Below are 19105 nucleotides of genomic sequence, written 5' to 3'. Positions count from 1 at the left end.
TACAATGAGAAACAAGTTGTAGGCCTGTGACTTTGATGACTAATATGAATGAACAAATTAAAAATCACTCATCATTTAAACTTGTGAATGCAGCTGAAGTGATTCCATGGTTCAGGCTGAAATGCAATCTAACTGAATTTGAAAGAGTTTTGCTGTTTGTGGTATATCTCATCCACAATTTTTAAAGTCAAGGTGTCAGCTCAAGTAAGGAGTAAATCTAAGGAGGATATCTGGTGAACACAAAGTTTGGATTAACTTCTCTTTTGTAGAGCTTTGTGTCATGAAGAGAATTCAAAATGTGAATCCATGCCCTGCTTCACCTGGTTGCAGTGGCTGGCCCTCGTGTTGTGCTTCAGTGCAAAACAGATGGGCAAAATCATGAAACTGACTGACTGGATACACTCAGTCTGCACTGACTTGAGAAAATATCATGCAGTTTTTTCATCCTATGATAGCTGTCATTAATGTTCACACACAGAGACTGGCCTGCAGAAACTAGCCCTCCCAAGCTCTGTATTTGCTCACTGGTGAACAAACTCCTAAGCATATGAGATCTGGTGTAGAGATGGTTCAGGAGCCTGACTATAGAAAGTTAGTTTTAGCCTTAGCAAGTAACCACTAAACAAGATGTGTGGGAGCACTGTGGTCCAGACACTATACCTAAGATGCAGTGCAGCAGGGTGAGCTAAGCTTGAAGTAATATTCTTACCAGTGTGCAAGTGGTAAGTGACAGGCTGCTTACCAAAAGATTCATGTACATGAATACACAAGCTCCTCACCTCAGAACTTGGTGGAGTCTTTGCTAGTAGCATGTAGGTAATTCCTGATTTCCTTAGGAAATATCTCATTTCTTCCCCTCTGTCCCCCATTTTTTCCACCTTTTTTAATCTTTGTTTTCCCCTAATATTGTATATAAAATCTGTATCAGTTTACTATTGTTTCTCTTGCCTAGAAGAAACGTCTCCCACAGAAATGAAAGGGGAAAAAAAAGAGCAATCCAGACAGTTCTGTACTTAGAAAACCTACATGGTGTTTTCTGAAGTTGGTGCAGACTATGAAAACTGGTCATTTGGTCCAAGTGATTCCTTTCAGGCAAACCTTAAACTAGAGGAAGTAGGATCAGAAAAATGAATTGCTATCAGATTATGATTATTTTTCATGACTCTGGTAGCATGCACAAAGTAGAGGAAGCTTTCCAAACCAAGAAGAGGATATAATATCTGTTCCAAAGCACATGCATGTAAAGAGACAGGGCAGGGAAGAGGAAGGATGAAGCTATGTTATAGACAGCAGTCTGGGTAATGCTGACCATGTATCAGGTGAATTGCACCTGGTAGAAGGTAACAGCCTTTTTTCTGGAGAAGGCAATCAAATTTATCTCTGTTCAGTAAATGAGTGTGTTTTGGCCAAATGTTTTTGTGAAAGCATTTTCATTTTAGGATGTTATTTCTATTTCCTTTGTGCTATATTTTAAGAAAGAAAAAAAAATGTATATATATAATTCCAGGCTTTATCAAGGTACTTCCTTGGGGAAAAATGACATTCTAATGATTTCTTCTGGGTACAGACATATTCTGAACTATTCCTAAGTGAGCTTTGACCTAGGAGATGAAGCAAAAAGATTTTGTGCTCAAAATCCACCATTTAGTTGTAGAGAAGTTAGAACAAGGAATTTGAACGGGGGGTGGGGGGGAAAAAAGGGGAAAAAAAGAAAGAATTGTTAAGGTTGGAGAGGACCTTGAAGATCATTAAGTCCAACTGTAACCCAACTACCATGACCACTAAACTATATCCTGAAGCACCACATCTACACACTTCTTGAAAACCTCCAGGGATGGTGGCTCCACAGCCTCCCTGGGCATGTAGGTGTAAAAAACACTAAAGGAACAAACCAACACTTAAATATTATCTTTTCTCACTACTGTGTCCTTGAAGAGCAAGTCTTTTCTTCCAGGTCTCTTCAGCTCAATGACTTTCTAGGTTGCTGCAAACTCTGTGTAGTCCCTCTGGGTCTCATATGACCCAGTCACGCTCTTTTTAGAAGAGAATGCCATAAAAACATAAAAGAAACAGCTAAAACAAATGCCATATGTCATAACTTAAAAAAAAAAAAAAAGAGAAAAAAAAAGTCTTAGCTCAGCTGATATCTTTGAGGAATGTACATCTATTGACAATGGGAAATATTTTAATAAAGGAACCCAGAAAATCAGAAATGTTTAAAGTTAATTCCTGCAAGTAAGTGTGTCATTCTTCCTCCCACCACCACCCTATTTTCACATTCTAAATTATTAATTTGTTTTCTGTTTAGGTTACCAGTAGGTTAACTTGCAGTAAATAAGGAGTGGTGCTTTTAGCAATCCCTTTTCTTTATTGCCTACTCATAAGAATTGCTGCTTAAGGTTAAGGGAGCTTTTTAAAATGGATTTAAATTAGTATTTTAGAGACAAAGTATGTGGAGAGAAGTGTTCTGAGGCCTTTGTAGAACAGATTTGTGCACCTGACACTGTTAGCAAGGTGCGTGATAGGCTCACCAAGCTCTGCAGTGCATTTTTGCGTTTCACCTTGCAGAAACAGCAGGCCTGAATGTCCTGACATTGCCCTCCCAAGACAGAGAGAATATTGGGACATGCATTTATTTCTGTTTCCAAACTTTCATATGTGATTATAGAATCACAGAAGAAGAGATTTTAATAAGCAATATGTTTCCTTAGGATAACAGCTCTGATTTGGTGATTTTGGTTTCTGTGGTTTCCTTTGCAGGAAGACGGTATCGTGAAGGAAATAGACATCAGTCATCATGTGAAGGAAGGTTTTGAAAAAGCAGATCCTTCTCAGTTTGAGCTGCTCAAAGTATTAGGACAAGGTTCATATGGAAAGGTAATTTTTAATGCCATCTAATCTCCTAAAGCAACACTGAAAATGTCATGTCCTTTCTCTGAATTTATTTATACTGGTAACACTATATATGAATTCCATTTTAAAGGGAGATAAGTAAGCCCAAACCCTTTCTGTCTTCATTTTAATAGCACATTCATTTTCTGGTTGAATTCCTGTATATAAAACAGTTTCGGATATAGTGCTTATGGCTCTGGACCTGGACTAATGAGCACCAGTGAGCATTAGTGAACATCACTGTTCATAAAATCAGCTCGCCTCTCCCTCTTTCCATCCTACCCACCAGGGAGGTGAGTGCCCACTGCTGCTTAGTTCAAGGATGTAAACACTACTTTCAAAGGCTTAAGAAAGCTAGCTGGGCAATTTCCACTGAGGGCAAATGGAGTTTCAAACTCATTTCAAGTCCCTGACTGCTCTTTAGCTGACACTTGGAAGCTAGTACACTTTACTGAGAAGACCACAGTGCTGAAGAGAACAATTGTTCAGGTGAGAGCATGGGCAGAAGAAACCCTACCTGTACAACAAAAACCTAATTTGTGGAGAAATATTTTTATCTTAAATCCAAGACTTTTCTTAATCTCAAAGAAGAATTATTCTTCAGCAGGGTGTGTCAATTGGAAATGAGAATAGGAAGGAAAGTTGGAGGGAAAGAAAGAGGGAGGAGTCAGTTCAGTTTAAATAGAGTTTGAACTGTGTAGAACAGTGAGCCTAATTTAAGCCAGGCATTGAAGTCCTTATCATTTAAAGTATATTGTTTTGTAGAGTTTAAAAAAAATTAGTTCCCAGCCTTCAGTTCAGTGGTGCATCATTCTGGCTAACTTGAAGGACTGACATACCTAGAAGCTGCTGAAGTACCAGAACAAAGCTGAGCGCCTTACCAATGAATTTAGTTTCTATTCCCTTAGTTTTATTCTTGAAAGAAGTGAAAATGAGAGTATTTGTCAACTTCTTGACTATTCTAGAATAATGTTGATAAACAAGTGTGCTAGAAGTTTCCTGAGGTGAGAGATATTTGGAAAGTTAGCATTCACTAAAAAGTTTTGATATAGGTAATTTTTTGAGAGCACAGTAATCATATTTGAGTTTTAAATATTAGAGCAATGTGAAAAATCAAACCACTCAAAATGGCTATGGTTGGTTGTACTGATATACTTAATTATTAACTATCTGTGTCAGCCTTATAACTGTAGGGATTTTATAAGCAAAATGCCTAGTCCCTGCCACCACTTCCCAAAAGGACATACAATTTCTGGGACATGCTCCACTTAGTTCACAGAGGTATCAGTGTGAGTGTGGACATCTAACCTGTTTGGAAGTCTGTGTAATTACAGATCACTTTCTGTATCTTAAGTGAAACAAGCCAGTAAACTCCCCAAAGCAGCAAAGACATGGGTGAAGGAAGTCTGCTCTCTGTTTCTTATGCACTCCCCAGCCATGTAAATTTTCATCACCTTAGTATTTGATCTAAAGTTTCCAGCCCGAGTGTTAAGGGATGCAAACTGGCTGATTTTCAAGCTGTTCAACGGAGGCCTGAATAATTTCTCGCAGGGTTAGACAGCATGTCTTCGGTGTCAGTGGGACTGCTCTCAATGCTCTTGAAAGTCACAGCACTTGCTTTTCTAGGCCAGGATTTGGGTAATATACCAGTTGCTCCTAAGGGAGTTTTGCTATTTCCCATACAAATAACCCGAGGTACTTGCATGCACATCAGACTAGAAAACTGAAAGTGGTGCTCAGCCACATGCCTGTACTGTTCTGGCAAACTAGGATAGTGTAACTAATCTAATCAGTTGAGTAAGCACTTCAGGACAACTTGGTGGTTTCAAGAAAAAAATGTAACTTTACCTTTAAGATTAATCAGAAGGACAATATCAGTTTGCTCTACAATGCATTTTAATTAGTTCTGTTTCCTTTTTGGTTTGATGATTAATTTGATGTCCTCTGAAAGAGCACACAGTGTTCTTGATTCATCTCTTTGGAGGGAATGAATCAGGTGCTACAGGGAACAGCTGACTAATCACTAGTAACATAAATGGATTGTTTTGCTTGTTACAACAATATGAGTATTACAAGCTTTGCAAGATTACATGGCAGATAAGGTATTTCTAGAACTGCAGCCTAGTATTTCTGCAGATTCAGCATGCTGTGCCATTCTGTGTGCAGTATAGGTTAAAGTTATTGTCTTCATTATCTTGAACGTTTGGGGTTTAGTTTTGGGGTGGGTTGAAAATTCCTCCCCTGCCCCCAACATTAAATTTGCCAGACCAGCTCAGTTGGAAGCAAATGAAAGCTGTGTTTACAAGCAAAACTACAATCTACAATGAAATGAAATGAATATGTACAAAATATAAAGTATTTACAATATTTACAGTCATTTACAATTGATAAACAGCACAAGGACCACCCTGGCCAAAGACCTGGAGAAGCTAGTAGCTTCTCTCTCCCTACCCTCTCCAACCCCATTGTATACAAAAGTGACAAGAGCAAGGAGCAGAGAGATAATTTGTTAGACTTAGCCAAAACGGTGCAGTCAAGGTCGAGCAGAAGCGAGTTGTCTCTCCCACAGTGAAGAGGCAAGAAGAAGAGAGAGCTAGATTGTTTTGGTACAAGTTTAAGAAGTCCCTTATCTCTCCAATGGGATTGTTTAGAACTGTCATTATTTTCATTTTTACACCCAATAGTGATTTATTTACTTTCTACTACTTTCTGTGAAAACATTTTAAAGGCGTAGTCTAAAACTACAAGTTTTTTTGGATAAAGATTCCATAACCATTTCTACAGAATACACCTGAAAATCTAGTGCTTGGGCAAGCTTGAATTTCTCCTAACTTTTAATGCAATTAAACAAAAAAAAAAAACTTTCACTTGGGATGGATAGGAAAATATCCCAACATTTCTCTCTCTAGCTGAACTTCTAAATGAATTGACTTCCTGTTAATGCTGGAGCAGTTGTGCTTAATTTAACATGATTGTTAATGAAAACACTTCAGAAAGCCTTATGTTGCATCCAGATTTCATCATTTGTTCCTACAGTTGTGAGCAGTGGAGGTATTTGTATGTTCATTGGACTAGGAACTGGGAAACATGCCCAAGCTCAACTAGTTAGAGCAGCTTGGCTGAAGGACTGTGGGTATCTCATGTGCACAGGAAACGTTTTGTGAAAGAGAGTCTCACCAAAAACATATCAGATCATATTGTGGAAGTCCTGTAGCAGTGATGCTGTCAGATATAAGAAATCTGGTTAAGTTTTTGAGAGGGAATTAACTCTTTTTATTTCCCCCTTCCCCCCCACCCCTGGCTTCTCTACCTGGTTGTTAAAAGTTATTCTCCCTCCCCACAAATCTTTCCTCAAAGGGTGTTAGAAAAAATCATAATAAGCTTATGGATTTTTTTTCAGGGGGAAGAGCCTTTCAACTTGCAAATAAAGTGCTAGAAACAGACTTCCTCCTTTCTGTTTTTTTTTTTTTTTTGCAGCTTTTAATATTTTGGGTGGACAGAGTTAACAAAGCTGCATGGTTCCTGAACAGGCAGTGAATAAAATAATTGCCAAATATTTTTGTAAGCCAACTAAATATTCATTAGTTATATAATTCTGCTTAGCCTTTGTTAATTCCTATCTTTATAAGTGGGCTTATATTCATTTCTGCATGTGGCTTTACTTCTGCTTCTGTCCAGTAACACAGGTGCTGAAATTAAAAAATTATTAAAAAAAAAAAAAAAGTACACTACTGTCTGGTATTTCTGACCTCAGCAGACAAAGAGTCCTGGGAATCAGCTAAAAGATTTGGTTTCTTATTTTTAATTATTAAAATGGTGAAAATCTTATAAAGACTAAATTGTATGACTTAATACTTTGTTCTCTACCCCTCCAGTAATCAGAGGCATCAGGGGCAGACAAGAAATAGCTGCACAGGGTAAAAGAAGACACACAGTCTTACTCACAATTTTATTTTATTTCAATTAGAAATTTACACTATCAGAAGAAATAGCATGGGAGACTACATCAGGTAAAACTATCTTTAGTTAACAGCCCTGCAGCCAGTTCTTAACCCAGCGCAGAGTGCTGCTGTCCAAGCCACGGGCTGACAGCTTGGCCAAGAGTTTGCTGTGGGGGACAGTGTCAAAGGCCTTGCTGAAGTCCAGGTAGACCACATCCACAGCCTTCCCCACATCCACCAGGAGACTCACCTGGTCATAAAAGGAGATAAGGTTTGTCAGGCTGGACCTGTCCCTCCTGAATCTGTATTGGCTGGGCCTGATCCCTTGGCCATCCTGCAGGTGCACTGCGGTAAAGTTTTAAAACTTTTTTCCAGAGCTAGCTTAACCAATTGCAGGTGAAACATATATGAAGTACTTTGGGCCAATAATTTTCATTAGATTTCCTGAATTGTGTAGTATCTATTCCTCTCTCAAAGGCAGCAAGACTTGTAACTGGAAGTTAATTACTCATCTACACAAGACATGTGCTTTTTACAGGTATTTCTAGTGAGGAAGATCAAAGGATCTGATGCGGGTCAGCTTTATGCCATGAAGGTACTAAAGAAGGCAACTCTGAAAGGTGAGGACTGGGACAATGGCTGCAGTCCCTGTTTCTGTGCTACTGTGTTATTTACTTTTCTTGCCATTTTTTGCATTGCTGCTGTCTTGTAGTATATGAGTGCATAACTGTCTCCACCAGCCTTCAAAATTCTGCCTCACTGTAGTGAATGTTCTAAAAGAAACATGCCAAAAAATGTTGCTTCTGCAGTGTGGGAGCAAGAAGCCAGGGCTTTGGAGTTTTCCACTTGCATGCTGACTTTCTTGGGTTTGTCTATAGGACTTCTGATGCACATATATTAGTTTGTATCTCAGTGGCAGTATCTTTCTGTTGCTTAAGTAAGCTGAAGTATTTTTTAGTAAAGATATTGCTGAAGTAGAATATGGCTCCTAGTAGGCAGAAGGAAAAGTACTGACCTTCCATCTAGTGCTTCTCACTCTGTGCCTGAAAATTCAGGAGAGTATATTTTAATGTGTGAGAAGTTATTCTGAGTTTGTTGAGAACATGCTGTTTCCTAGCTCATGACCAGTCAGTGTGTGGTCTGTAGTATGCTGGTGCCAAATGACTGATGTTTTAAGTCCTCTTCTGGAGCCACTGACTGCTACTGTCTCACTCAGATGAAAAAGAAATTTCTAGTAAAACACAGGATTGAAAATCAAAGTTCTGTCTCAGCTGAAGTCCTTACTGTTTGTTCCTCCATAGAGTTAGGAAGATCAAGCTGTCTTGTTTTCCTGACCTAGCACTCTACTTTGTTTTTTCCCATCAATAGCCTGATACTTTTTGCAAATAAGGTGAACAGCATTCACTTTGCTCAGAGTAGTTTTTTGCTCTTTCTTGGAACATATGGGTTTACTTAATGCAGTATAGTGCCTAAATTTATGTCCTAATGTGAAGAGAGATAATTTTGAGCAAGTTCTGATGGCTTGAAAAAAATCTAAATTGCTTTAGCAATTAGTTCCCTCAATTGGGGAACTAGAAGAAGAAAGAGGCTACTGGTAATTGCAAGGTAAGAGTTACAGCAGGTGGTGGCAGGCAGACATATCACCTCTCCTGAGTACTAATCAAAATAAGGAAGTGGCAAACCAGGTGTTTGCATAATCCTTTCCTCTAAGAAAACCTTTTCGAAGAAATACTCTTTTGAAGCAGTGCTGGTTTGCTGATCTTTTTATTTGAAATGTGGATGTGAAAATTTGTTCTGGAGAAGAGTGTGGTGCAAATAACCACTTAAATAGTACTGCGTATAATGCATAAAAGGTAAGAGGTCGTGTCTGTATATATGCAACTATTCAGTCAAGAGTAGGACCCTGTAGTACCCAAAATGAGCTTAACTCAACACTCAGAGCCTTCCCACAGGGAAAGCCATCTCCTGCCTGTTACAGCATCTGAGGAGGGATTGTGTGATCCCTCTGTTCTCAGCGTGTGCCAGAGGCTTGTTTTGGTTTCTCGCAGGAGCCCGCAACTTTTCACCTAAGATGAAAACTATCTATTCTCTCCCTTTTTATGTATAATTCCAAGCTGTGTTGAGCAGAAAGAGTCTTGGGGGAGGGTTTCTTTGGCATCCCCAAGCAGACAATTTTTGCTTAACGTTTGATAGCTAAATCTGTAGTGTTAAGATGCCACTGGGAAAAAGACAATAAATCTGTATTATGGCAGTATTTTAGGGAATCTCAAAACTTACATGGTGATTTTGAACTACTCCAAGTGGTTTAACCTCAGTTCCACAGGCATCTCTAGCTGCCCCCAGTAGTTGCAGTTGCTCACTTTGTTATACCACGAAATAATTGTCTCTGTCCTCCCTTGGCCATTACAGCTTGTCTTCTCAAGCATGGGTAACAAGATGCAAAAGATGAGGCTGCTTTGTGATTTTGCTGGATTGCATTTCTCTCCCGGTCAAATGACTTACCTCTGTGACTGGTAGCTCTGGATTTCTCAGTAATCTCAAGATAATTGGCACATTGGTAGAAACTAATTTGTCCACACTAGTTTCTGCAAATAAATTAAACTTGATAGCTATTTAACTCCAAGTATAAAAATAAAGCTAAAACTCCATTGACACAGGGCAAGTGAGACTAGCAACAGTGATGATTGCTGTCAGTGAGCTTTCATGTAACTTTTGGCACAGAGATAATGTTCCTGACCGCTTCCTTTGGTCTTTTAAATGAGTGACAAATTGTTGCTGCCTACTTACACTCAAAAAGGCTGGAAGTCACTCCAATGTGAAGTATTTGTCACTACGTCAAGTAATGGGAACAAAGCCATCACTACTTGTTAATGCTGTGTTCAATATTTACAGACAAAATGTATGCTATGAGACTCATTTCTGAATGATTTTGCTTCCTAACAGTGCAGAATGGAGCAGGAAAGTTAAAACTCTTGGTGCCAGTGCCATTGGCATTGCCACACAGCCCTAAATATCATAGCAGAATGTTAAATGCCTTCAGGAGTGATGAGAGAAAACTAGCTTTGTACCTCGCTCTGAAGAACAACCATATGGGATCCTGATGAAGGTTTTACTATCCCAGGAGCTTTACTATGGCTGTGGCAGGCAGGTAGTGTTTCAGAAACAGCAGAAGTACAAACCTGTGCTTCCTTCAGTGAGTGTGCTGTCTCCTACCTCTTTCTAGAGTAGCTGTCCCTTGTTAGTGTGATCCTGACAGCAAAGTGTGGTATAAGAAGGGTGCAGCAATCAGAAACAGCACTCCTCCAGCATTTAGAGCTCAAAAAAGTTGCTTGATAAAAAAGGAGGTTTTTTAGATCAATTGCATGTCTGGTTTTAAGCTTGAAAAAGATGTGGAAAAAACAGCAGAACCATTCTTGCTGTGAGGGGAGAACTGGATTCCAAAATATTCTGTCTTAGACTGTAAATATTTGCAGAGGCATAAGCTATACACACAAATGTTTGTGGAAATAAAATTGATCTTTACCTCATGGTTGTTTATATTAAATGTAAAGTATATCTGAATAAGCACAGATAACAACATGGATCCTTGAAACTGAGAAAGGTCACTGCTCTTCTTGGTTGTAAATGAGAGTATCACACACAAATTTCTTTGCCTCATGCCTCATTTTCCTTTTGCAAGAGATTGTGGGTATCTGTTTTTTAAATCAGAGAACTTCCTGAAGAAACTAGACAAATGTTTCATTCTAATTATTAATTCTAGGAGAACTTTGTCCAAAATGTTTGAGAATGCTGTGTCACTCAGGTGCCAGATGGCAGATACATCAGATAGAAGGCTGCCTATGTGCATAACTCTAACTCATCTGACTTTGAAACACTATTTATTAAATTACAATATTCTAATAGCTACCTTTGCAAATAAACTCTTTTGGGTGGTCCAGGTACTCAAAGATATTTAAGCACTTAAATCACAGAATCATAGGGGTTCGAAGTGACCTCTGGAGATCATTGAGTCCAACCCCCATGCCATGGGCAGGGACACCTCACACTATATTAGGTTGCCGAGAGCCACATCCAACCTGGCCTTAAAAACATCCAGGGATGGGGCTTCCACCACCTCCCTGGGCAACATATTCCAGTGTCTCACCACCCTTATGGTGAAGAACTTCTTCCTAATGTCTAATCTAAATCTACCCTCCTCCAGCTTGGATCCATTCCCCCTAGTCCTATCACTACACAAATACCTGTCAAGAATGAAATTTTGCTTTTCAGAATGGCATTAGATAATACTATGGGGTACCACCTTCTTAATATGTTGCTTTTGTATCTTCATTACACTGTAATTTTTTAAAACTTTTTCTTGAAAATCTGATTTTTAGATAAAAAATGGAAAGATAATACATTTAATCCATATGATTGAAAACTCACAGACATGTATCAGTGAGCCTTGACTGCCTGGCCTGAACACACTGTGAAGCTGAGAGAACAGAAAGAAAACAGGGACAGTTTATTCTGTGTATGTGTGTGCCTTGTATTCACCAGCAATGCTGGGACAGAAGAAAGGACAGGCTGATTATTTCAGTTCACTCAGTATTTCTCCCATGGTGTCTTAGGCTCCATTGGCTTTACTGGATGTGCTTCAGCATTCCATGAACAAGAGCTGTTTAGATTGCTTACAGTGTAAGCCTCATTACACACCTGTAAAGCACCCATAAATCCACAACAGGTTGCTGTGTTGGGATGTAAGGGCTACCTCTAGAGCCTGAAAATCAAAGTCCCATCCCTCCATATGCCACTTTAGAGAAAGCAGCATGAAGTCATAATTCACTGGCATAATGCTTACAAACTTTGTAAACATTACAGTGATGCTCTAGTGAAGCTTATGTGATGGGTCACGATGAAGTAGATTGCATCTGCCCATCTTGTTGGTAATGGGCTGTGTAAATCTCAGTACTGGAAGCTCTCTGACCCTGAGAACTGAGAGAGTCTACCTGTTTCTGCTTATAGGATTTAGAAATGATACTCTGCATTGTCAAAAGCTCTGAAGTGCTTTGGGGTTTATGATCCCCTCAGTCTAAGCCAGTAGGCTTATGGGTTTAAGTTGTGCTGAGTGCGTGCAGTGGTTATAAATGCAGTAAGTGGTGAGCAGCTGTAGTGACTCACAGAGAGCGTGTCGTGCTCTTGGGGATGTAGATTCAATAATATTAGTTATACACTAAATAACAACTAACTTAGATATCACCGTGTGGACTGTGGTTTCTATATAAACTGTTGATAAAACTGTAGAAGTGGCTACCCTGTTTGGACAGTAATTGAAGTGGCAGCTTCAGTTTTCCTCTGTATACAACTCAGTTTCCCTGTCATGACTGGTGTTTAGACCTAAGATACTGAACTCCAGTGGTTTTCTTCTGGTTTGAATGGGAAAAAATTAATATAAAATTTAAAAAAAAATTAAAATAGGGCAGTTTAACCTTACAAGGAAGGACACAGAAAGAGCCTTCATCTCAGAAAAAAAAAAATCTTTTTGATGCTGAGATTTCCAAGGTGTCTTGTGCTAATTTTTTCAGCCCCTGTGTTTGGTGAGAGTCCCTGTTATTCACTCAATTTGGGGTTATTATATTTTCTTAATGAGCTTTTTATACCCTTCTAGGCCTCTTATTACCCTCTTTAAACAATTCACCAGGGAAGTTCTGGCCACACATCCAGTTTCCTCTGATTCCAGACCCTACAGCAGAGGTCCCCTTGTCATGCTCTTTATAAACAAGGCCACATGCTCTGAAGCCTTGGGAACTGCTGGATACACATGGCTTCTTTACACTGAGAATTTTAACTCTTCAGATGTCAGGTTTCTGAGCTCAAAGGAAAACATTACTGGACGTGGAAGTGCTCTTGAAGACACAATTGAGACACAGGCTCAGCGCTCTCCACAAATAGCCATATACTAAATTTTCAATGCAAGAAGGAAGGAAATAGCAACTTCTGTGTGCTTCCTATGTATATTTCACAAGTGATTCTGAAACACGAAGATTAGCTTAGTCAGTATGTTCTCAGCCACACAGAAATGCTCTTGGGTCACCATTTGGACCCTGCTAAACTGAACATGCATCACTTAAAGATTTTATTATCTGTTTCTGTTCAAGCCATGTAGGACTCCTCATTGCATGAAGTCCTGATTACGTTACAGTCTCTTCACAATGCCAAGGGCATCACGAAGATCCTTTTGTCAGGCATAAATTTTCACTATTAATACATTCAAGAAATGAATGGATATTAAAATGGGTATTAAAATACTATCTGCTTTGTAGCAAAGATGCATTTTGGCTAGTTTGTTTTTACACAAAACATTTTTGTTCTGCATGGGGGTTTTCCTAAGTGCCGAAATTTTTCTTCATGAAAATTTTGGCTGTTAGGTTCTGTGTAGTGTCACCTTGATAAAAAATGTTGCTCAGGTTGCTACATAGCAAGTTCTTCCTATTGTCCTGTGAAGCACAGGATTATTAAATCTTCACCTAAATACTGGTAGAAATTATAATCAACCTCCCCATCTTTCTAGCTGTGAGTCACATAAGAGCACACACTTGTCATACATGCTGTAGGTAAATGCAGCAATAGTGCCTAATTTTCTCCCATCCACACATTTGTTCCAATACAACTCTGCCATTACAGTAATGAAAAAAAAAACACAGCATACTATATAGTTGTACATTTGTCTGGAATGCAGCTTCAGCAGCTTAGTATGTTGCTGCCTGAAATACCTTTGTTTCTTTCTCCCCAAAGGGGGCACAGAAGCAAACCCCAGCTTTCTCCATACAAAGTTCAGTGATGTAGCAAAAACTGTGATGGGAGTCCTGGCATCCAACAGCATTGCTGTTTGGGCTTGAACTGAGCTTTTGAAGCAATTCTTCCCTTCATCTCCATTCACTTGATTTGCCAGGCACACCAGTTCCAGGGCACACAATCTGTCTTGCCTCTTGATGAAACTAAACTAGCAGCAAACTCAGTGCCCTTCAGGCTCTCATGGGCATTCAGGCCATGGGACCAAAGTGTGACATCAAGTGTGGGGCAACCTCAGGTCCCAGCACCCATTGGTACTTTCCATAGATTGTTGGCTGCACCACACTGCTTGCTAGTGTAGTCACAGGCTTAAGACAAAGTTTCAGACTTTGCTATCAAGACATTGAGTGCACCTGTGTTTGTGGGTTTTGCTTGGTACAACACAGAGGCATCTTACTTTTTCTATCTTTTTGCTAAGCTGACATGTCCATACCCCTAGCTTCTAATCCTTGAGCAGATCCATGGGCAGCAGCTGAAAGCATTGTGCTATTTAGGCATTCATATGATGATTCCCCAGGGAACACAAAGGAGATTCAAATCTGATGTCAGAGAAAGAGAACACTGAAAACTGCTGATTTCTTTGGCAGAAAGGGTAAGTTTTTCACCTGCCATCAAATTATAGAAGTTTGTTCTAAACAATTGTTGAGTCACACTCTTCTGTCAGTGAAATATGGAAAGAATTACTTGTGTAAAGTTTCTAAAAAAAACACTGGCTCTTGAAGGTTGCATTTGAATGTGTCCTCTGGCTGGAACAGCCAGAATCACAGGATGGTAGGAGTTGGAAGGGACCTCTGGAGATCATCTAGTCCACCCCTGCAGGTTTGCATAGATCAGGAACACATCCAGGTAGGTTTTGAATACCTGCAGAGAAGGAGACATCACAGCATCTCTGGAAAACCAGTTTTTTCTCATGTTCAGGTCGAAAATTCTGTGTTACAATTTGTGCCTGTTGCCCCTTGTCCTATTGCTGGGCACCACTGAAGAGAGTCTGGCCTCATTCTACTGACACCTGCCTTTTAGATGTTTATAAGCATTGATTAAACCCCCTCTGAGCCTTCTCCAGGTTGAATAGCCCCAGGTATCTTAGCCTTTCCTCACAAGAGAGATGATCAAATGGTGGCTGGTTTCCTTCAGGAATGAGTAGTCCATCATTTAATCCTGATGTGTTTACTGAATAAATAGCAATGTAAATGCTTGGGACTGCAGTTTAGGTAGGCACTGTAGGTGCCATCAGTAAAAAACTGTGAGACCCAAACTCATTCTTCAAAGTCCTCAAAGTAAATTTGATCAAGGGCTTTCACTACTGCTTACTTTCCCTTGGGTTATGCTTTTTGTCACATTCACTGCACTGTGTATTTAATCACAGCTATTTGGAGTTATTACCAAATTGGTCATGGCTTTATGGAAAAGACTACTGTTTGTTATTGTCAAGTAGCAGATTTCTGTTAGTTGCTTTTGGTGTAGTTTCAGGAATGGAGAGTCTACATTGACAGTTGTCCTGAATCCATGAGTAAAATGTGTATCCTATTTGACAAATCTGGTGCAATTCAGTTTTGTCTGTAGAAAACCCACTTTTAGCAGGAAGGAATTGGAAGGTGCAGTGGCCTTTGTCAGCTCTCACACCCCTCACCTGCAACAGCTGGAGAGCACAGAGAGAACAGAAAGAGCAGAGTTGTCATATTGCTGAGATGTTGAATGTTTGTTCCTTCACACAAAGAAAGTTCCTAGGTAGAAGGATTTGTAATATGGCTCTTCTTTGCATTGCTGCTTGAGGCAGTTACTGGAGGTGGTTTCATTTCCTCATGATTGCCTGCAGCTGTCAACCCTCATTCCCCTTTTCTCATGTGTTTAGCTTTAGAATTAAGCAGAACATCAGCGGGTAGGACATGCCCAGGCCAATCAGTCTTTGCCAGTGATAACATAGCACACTGTCTTGTCTGATGCCTTTCTGGCTGGTGTCCTGTAGGCCAAATGAGAATCTTCATGTGAAGGTTTGCCTTTTTTTTTTTTCTTTTCTTCTGGCATGGTCTTGGAGCTTGACATTTTGTGTGTCTTGTTTATCTTACACTGTAAAAGAGTTTTGTAACTTTCTGTTTGCTTGCCATGCTTCTAATTTTAAGAAACCTACTGCTGAAAAAGAGTAGCTACTGCCAGCAGCTCATAGAGTCAGCTGTCCACCATGTGAACGAACCACTGGAGCCTTTTAATCCTGCCTGATATGCAAGAGTTTGCTGTTGGTTCCAAGAAGCCACACAAAGTATAGGAAGAGAAAATTGTTCTTTCGGCAAATACACACACTTTTAGTCTTCATCTCCTGTGAGTTCATGTCACGCAGTCTGTTCTTTCATGACATGACATTTTATGTCATGTCTTCTCTTCTTTTGTGGCATGTTTAGTACAGGAGCTGGTACTTCAGTTGAGGAGTTACAAGACTTCAGCTCTGCTTGCATCTCTACTGCCAGTCTGCTTGCATGAACATAAACCAGCTACTGCTACAGCTGCTGCTCTTCTCAGTCTCCGTATCTGTAATGTTAACCTAATTATGGCAACCTCCTCTTTGCAGTACTCAATGTCCTTATGAAAAGTAATAGCCCGTCTCCATTAAAGGAGATGGCATTAGCACTCGTTGCCACTTAAGTGCATGGAAATTAATGACTAAAGAATCCAAACTCAGAAATTGTTAGGAAATGTGTCTTCTGTATAATGCATTGACTATTTGAAATAATCAGAGCTATGAATCAACTGTACTTTTGCATAAATTTGTAGCTGTGGTGAAAAGCTGAACTGGAAATACAATAGCTAAATATCTCTGGGATTTTTAACCTCCCTGATGAACTCTGAAAGTCTTTGGCTGTGGTACAAATCCATTATCTATATGAAAAGCATTTGTTTGTTCTGTTCACTGAATAAGTTGCAACGGTTGGAACATCCAACATAATTCTCATTTAACCAATTTCAGCTGCCTGCAACTGCAGTGCATTTATAGTTGCTTTGAAACCAAATTCATAAGTATCCTCTGGGAGCTGCATCCCACTGCTTTTACTGGTTCCCATAACAGAACAAAATAAAGTTATTTCCTTTTGAGAGTGAGGACAGATTAACAGAGAGGTCAGCACTGCCACTTGATGCCACTTTAAGTCAGGCTGATATCAGGAAATAAAAGATCAGTTACACTGGCGATGGTTTCCCTTGTAGCATTGCAGTTGGATCACTTGTAAAGCTTCACCAAACAGCTGGCCAGGCATTCCTTTTTGCAACTGCTGCTGGAGGTGTGCTAGCACTCAACTGGATCTCCATAAAAGTGTGGGAGGCTATCATCTGGGATTTATTTCAACAGAAAGAAAAATATTCTCTGTGTTTTATATTCTTCACGTGGGTTACCCATGTCAGTTAGGGCTTCTTCATGCCTATGGCATTTTCTCCAGGTTGGAGGTTTTGATGATGGTCAAGAGAGTGCAGCAATCAGCATCAATGACAGCCTCTCTTTTCTAGTTTGTCTACAGCATTTTCTATCTGCCTGCAACTATAATTGACACACTTGAGAGATTTCCATAGTGCAGTAATTTAACTGCCATTTCCTCTGTAGCAGCAGATTAATTCTGTACATTTGGGCAAAGGCTGAATTGCTCAGATAATTATGAAATGTCCCTGGTCATCTTTCTGACTTCTTTTGTGCCACTTAATGGGCAATTGTCATCAACACTGTTAACTCAAACCTGCCTTTAACGCTCAGAGGAAGTTTCGTGTTTATGGGATTATAGTGCCCTATAGGTAGTGTCAATGCTGATCTATCCAGTTTTGTTTTCAATGTAGATACAAATGTCATACATGTAGGTAAGATGTAAAAAGATGCAGGTACTAATTGGACCCCTGCATGTTGTCATGAGAAAGAAATACTCTCAATTGTATGTTTAGATGGACTGTTTTGTATTTTTGTTGTTCCTTATGTTGGGATCACCTTTACCATTTATCTCTGTCTCCTGGAAAACTGTCCCCATAAAGGGAAAAGAATGGTCCCCCCAGCTTGTGCCTCCCCTCTCTCGCCTTGTTTAGGAAAATAGCCAGTGGCTTTGTGCAGCACCTCCAGCAATTCCCTAAGAGCAGACTTTTATACTGCAGAGAGTTTCTTAAGCATCACATTTCGGCCTTTGTATCAAGGAAACCAGGAGGTTCTTGCTAGACCGTCCCACTAAATGCACAGCTATCATTTGACTTTCCAACCTACTGGAATTCAGACAACCTCATTTGCCAGATGCCCCTCAGCTGTCCCCAAATGAGCTGATGTCCCCCAGATTCCCAAGGGCATCTTTCTGGAGCAACAGATAGCTGCCATCCCCTCAGCCAACTGTGAGTGGTAGCAGCAGGCTTGGAGATGTGATCTGGTGTGTGGAGCCAAAGGAAAGGCAATGGAAAAGGGCAAAACCGTAAGCAGAGAAGTGGAGTGCCAGGAAGAGAGAAGGTCATGAATCATGGGCAGCTCTTGCTCCAGGAGTCATTTTGAGGGGAAGACTGAGCTGCATGTTGGATCAAGAGTCAGAGCTAGTCTTTTCTGCAACTTCAGGATGTAAGCGATAGCTGTCTGCCATTTTCTCCAAAGCAACCTTCCTCTGCCCCTTTCAGCTTGGGACCAAGAGAGGGCTGTGAGGGAAGAGGGCTTGTTAGTTCCAGCACTGGCAAAGTGAGCACTCAGAGACTTTTCTTCATAGAGAGAAAAAGAGCAAGGGCAAGGCTGTTCAGCCCTTCAACCAGAGTGGGGATGGAAGAGATTTGAAGGGTGGCTATAGGTGAGACCGATGGAGCAAAAATGAGATGATCATGAGGCATAAGACTTGGCATTGCTACATGAGATTCAGCAGTGTAAGAGGACTCCTTGCATGCATCTTAATTAGAAATATGAGGAAATTCTTCCATGCTGTTAATAACACTCTTGTATAGTAGTTTGCTATGGAGAGTTTATCACAAGAGGGTTCAGGAACACTACCAAAGTTCAGGCAACTACCAAAGTAAGACTTCAAGGAAGCTTGAAAGTTTGCACTCTGTGAGAAGCATGGTTTGCTGAGCAGTGACTGGAAAGACTGGGTGGCCCCAGAGGAGCTGTGTTACCCCCAGCTGTCACCTTCAGGATAACAGCCACAGTGATCTGAGGCTCTTGGTAAGGCTATTTGAGATCTTAGAATCTAAAGCACTGTGTGAAAGCTAAACTGCTCATGGTACTTTTCACAGTCCATTCCCAATAAGAATATTTTGCTGAAATATTCTAACATAATGTCACAGGAGTTAATCCTGGTGCAAAAACTGTTTCAATCAGTCTTCACACCTGTGAAGAGTAGGGAAATCCTGAAAGCATGCTTTACTGAGGTAGAGTCACTGCAGCAAAGTAGCACATAGTGAAAGATGTCATCTCATTCCCATTTAGCCAGGGCAGGCTGGTTTCTTACTTA

At 40.1% G+C, this 19105-nt stretch overlaps 1 protein-coding gene across 2 annotated transcripts in view; it reads left to right on the top strand.

Moving 5' to 3' along the window:
• RPS6KA2 (ribosomal protein S6 kinase A2) overlaps nucleotides 1–19105 on the top strand; it is a 291646-nt gene that overhangs the window by 198415 nt on the left and 74126 nt on the right. For both annotated transcript variants that reach the window (XM_054399265.1, XM_054399264.1), the window contains 2 exons: nucleotides 2761–2877; nucleotides 7372–7453. In XM_054399265.1, coding sequence (XP_054255240.1) covers nucleotides 2761–2877; nucleotides 7372–7453 — 199 coding nt within the window. The remainder of the gene's footprint in view (nucleotides 1–2760; nucleotides 2878–7371; nucleotides 7454–19105) is intronic.

This window comes from Indicator indicator, chromosome 2, assembly GCF_027791375.1.
Source record: "Indicator indicator isolate 239-I01 chromosome 2, UM_Iind_1.1, whole genome shotgun sequence".
NCBI classification, from domain to species: domain Eukaryota; kingdom Metazoa; phylum Chordata; class Aves; order Piciformes; family Indicatoridae; genus Indicator; species Indicator indicator.
Note: the sequence above shows the minus strand (reverse complement) of the source record. Positions and strands in the feature narration are given on the sequence as shown.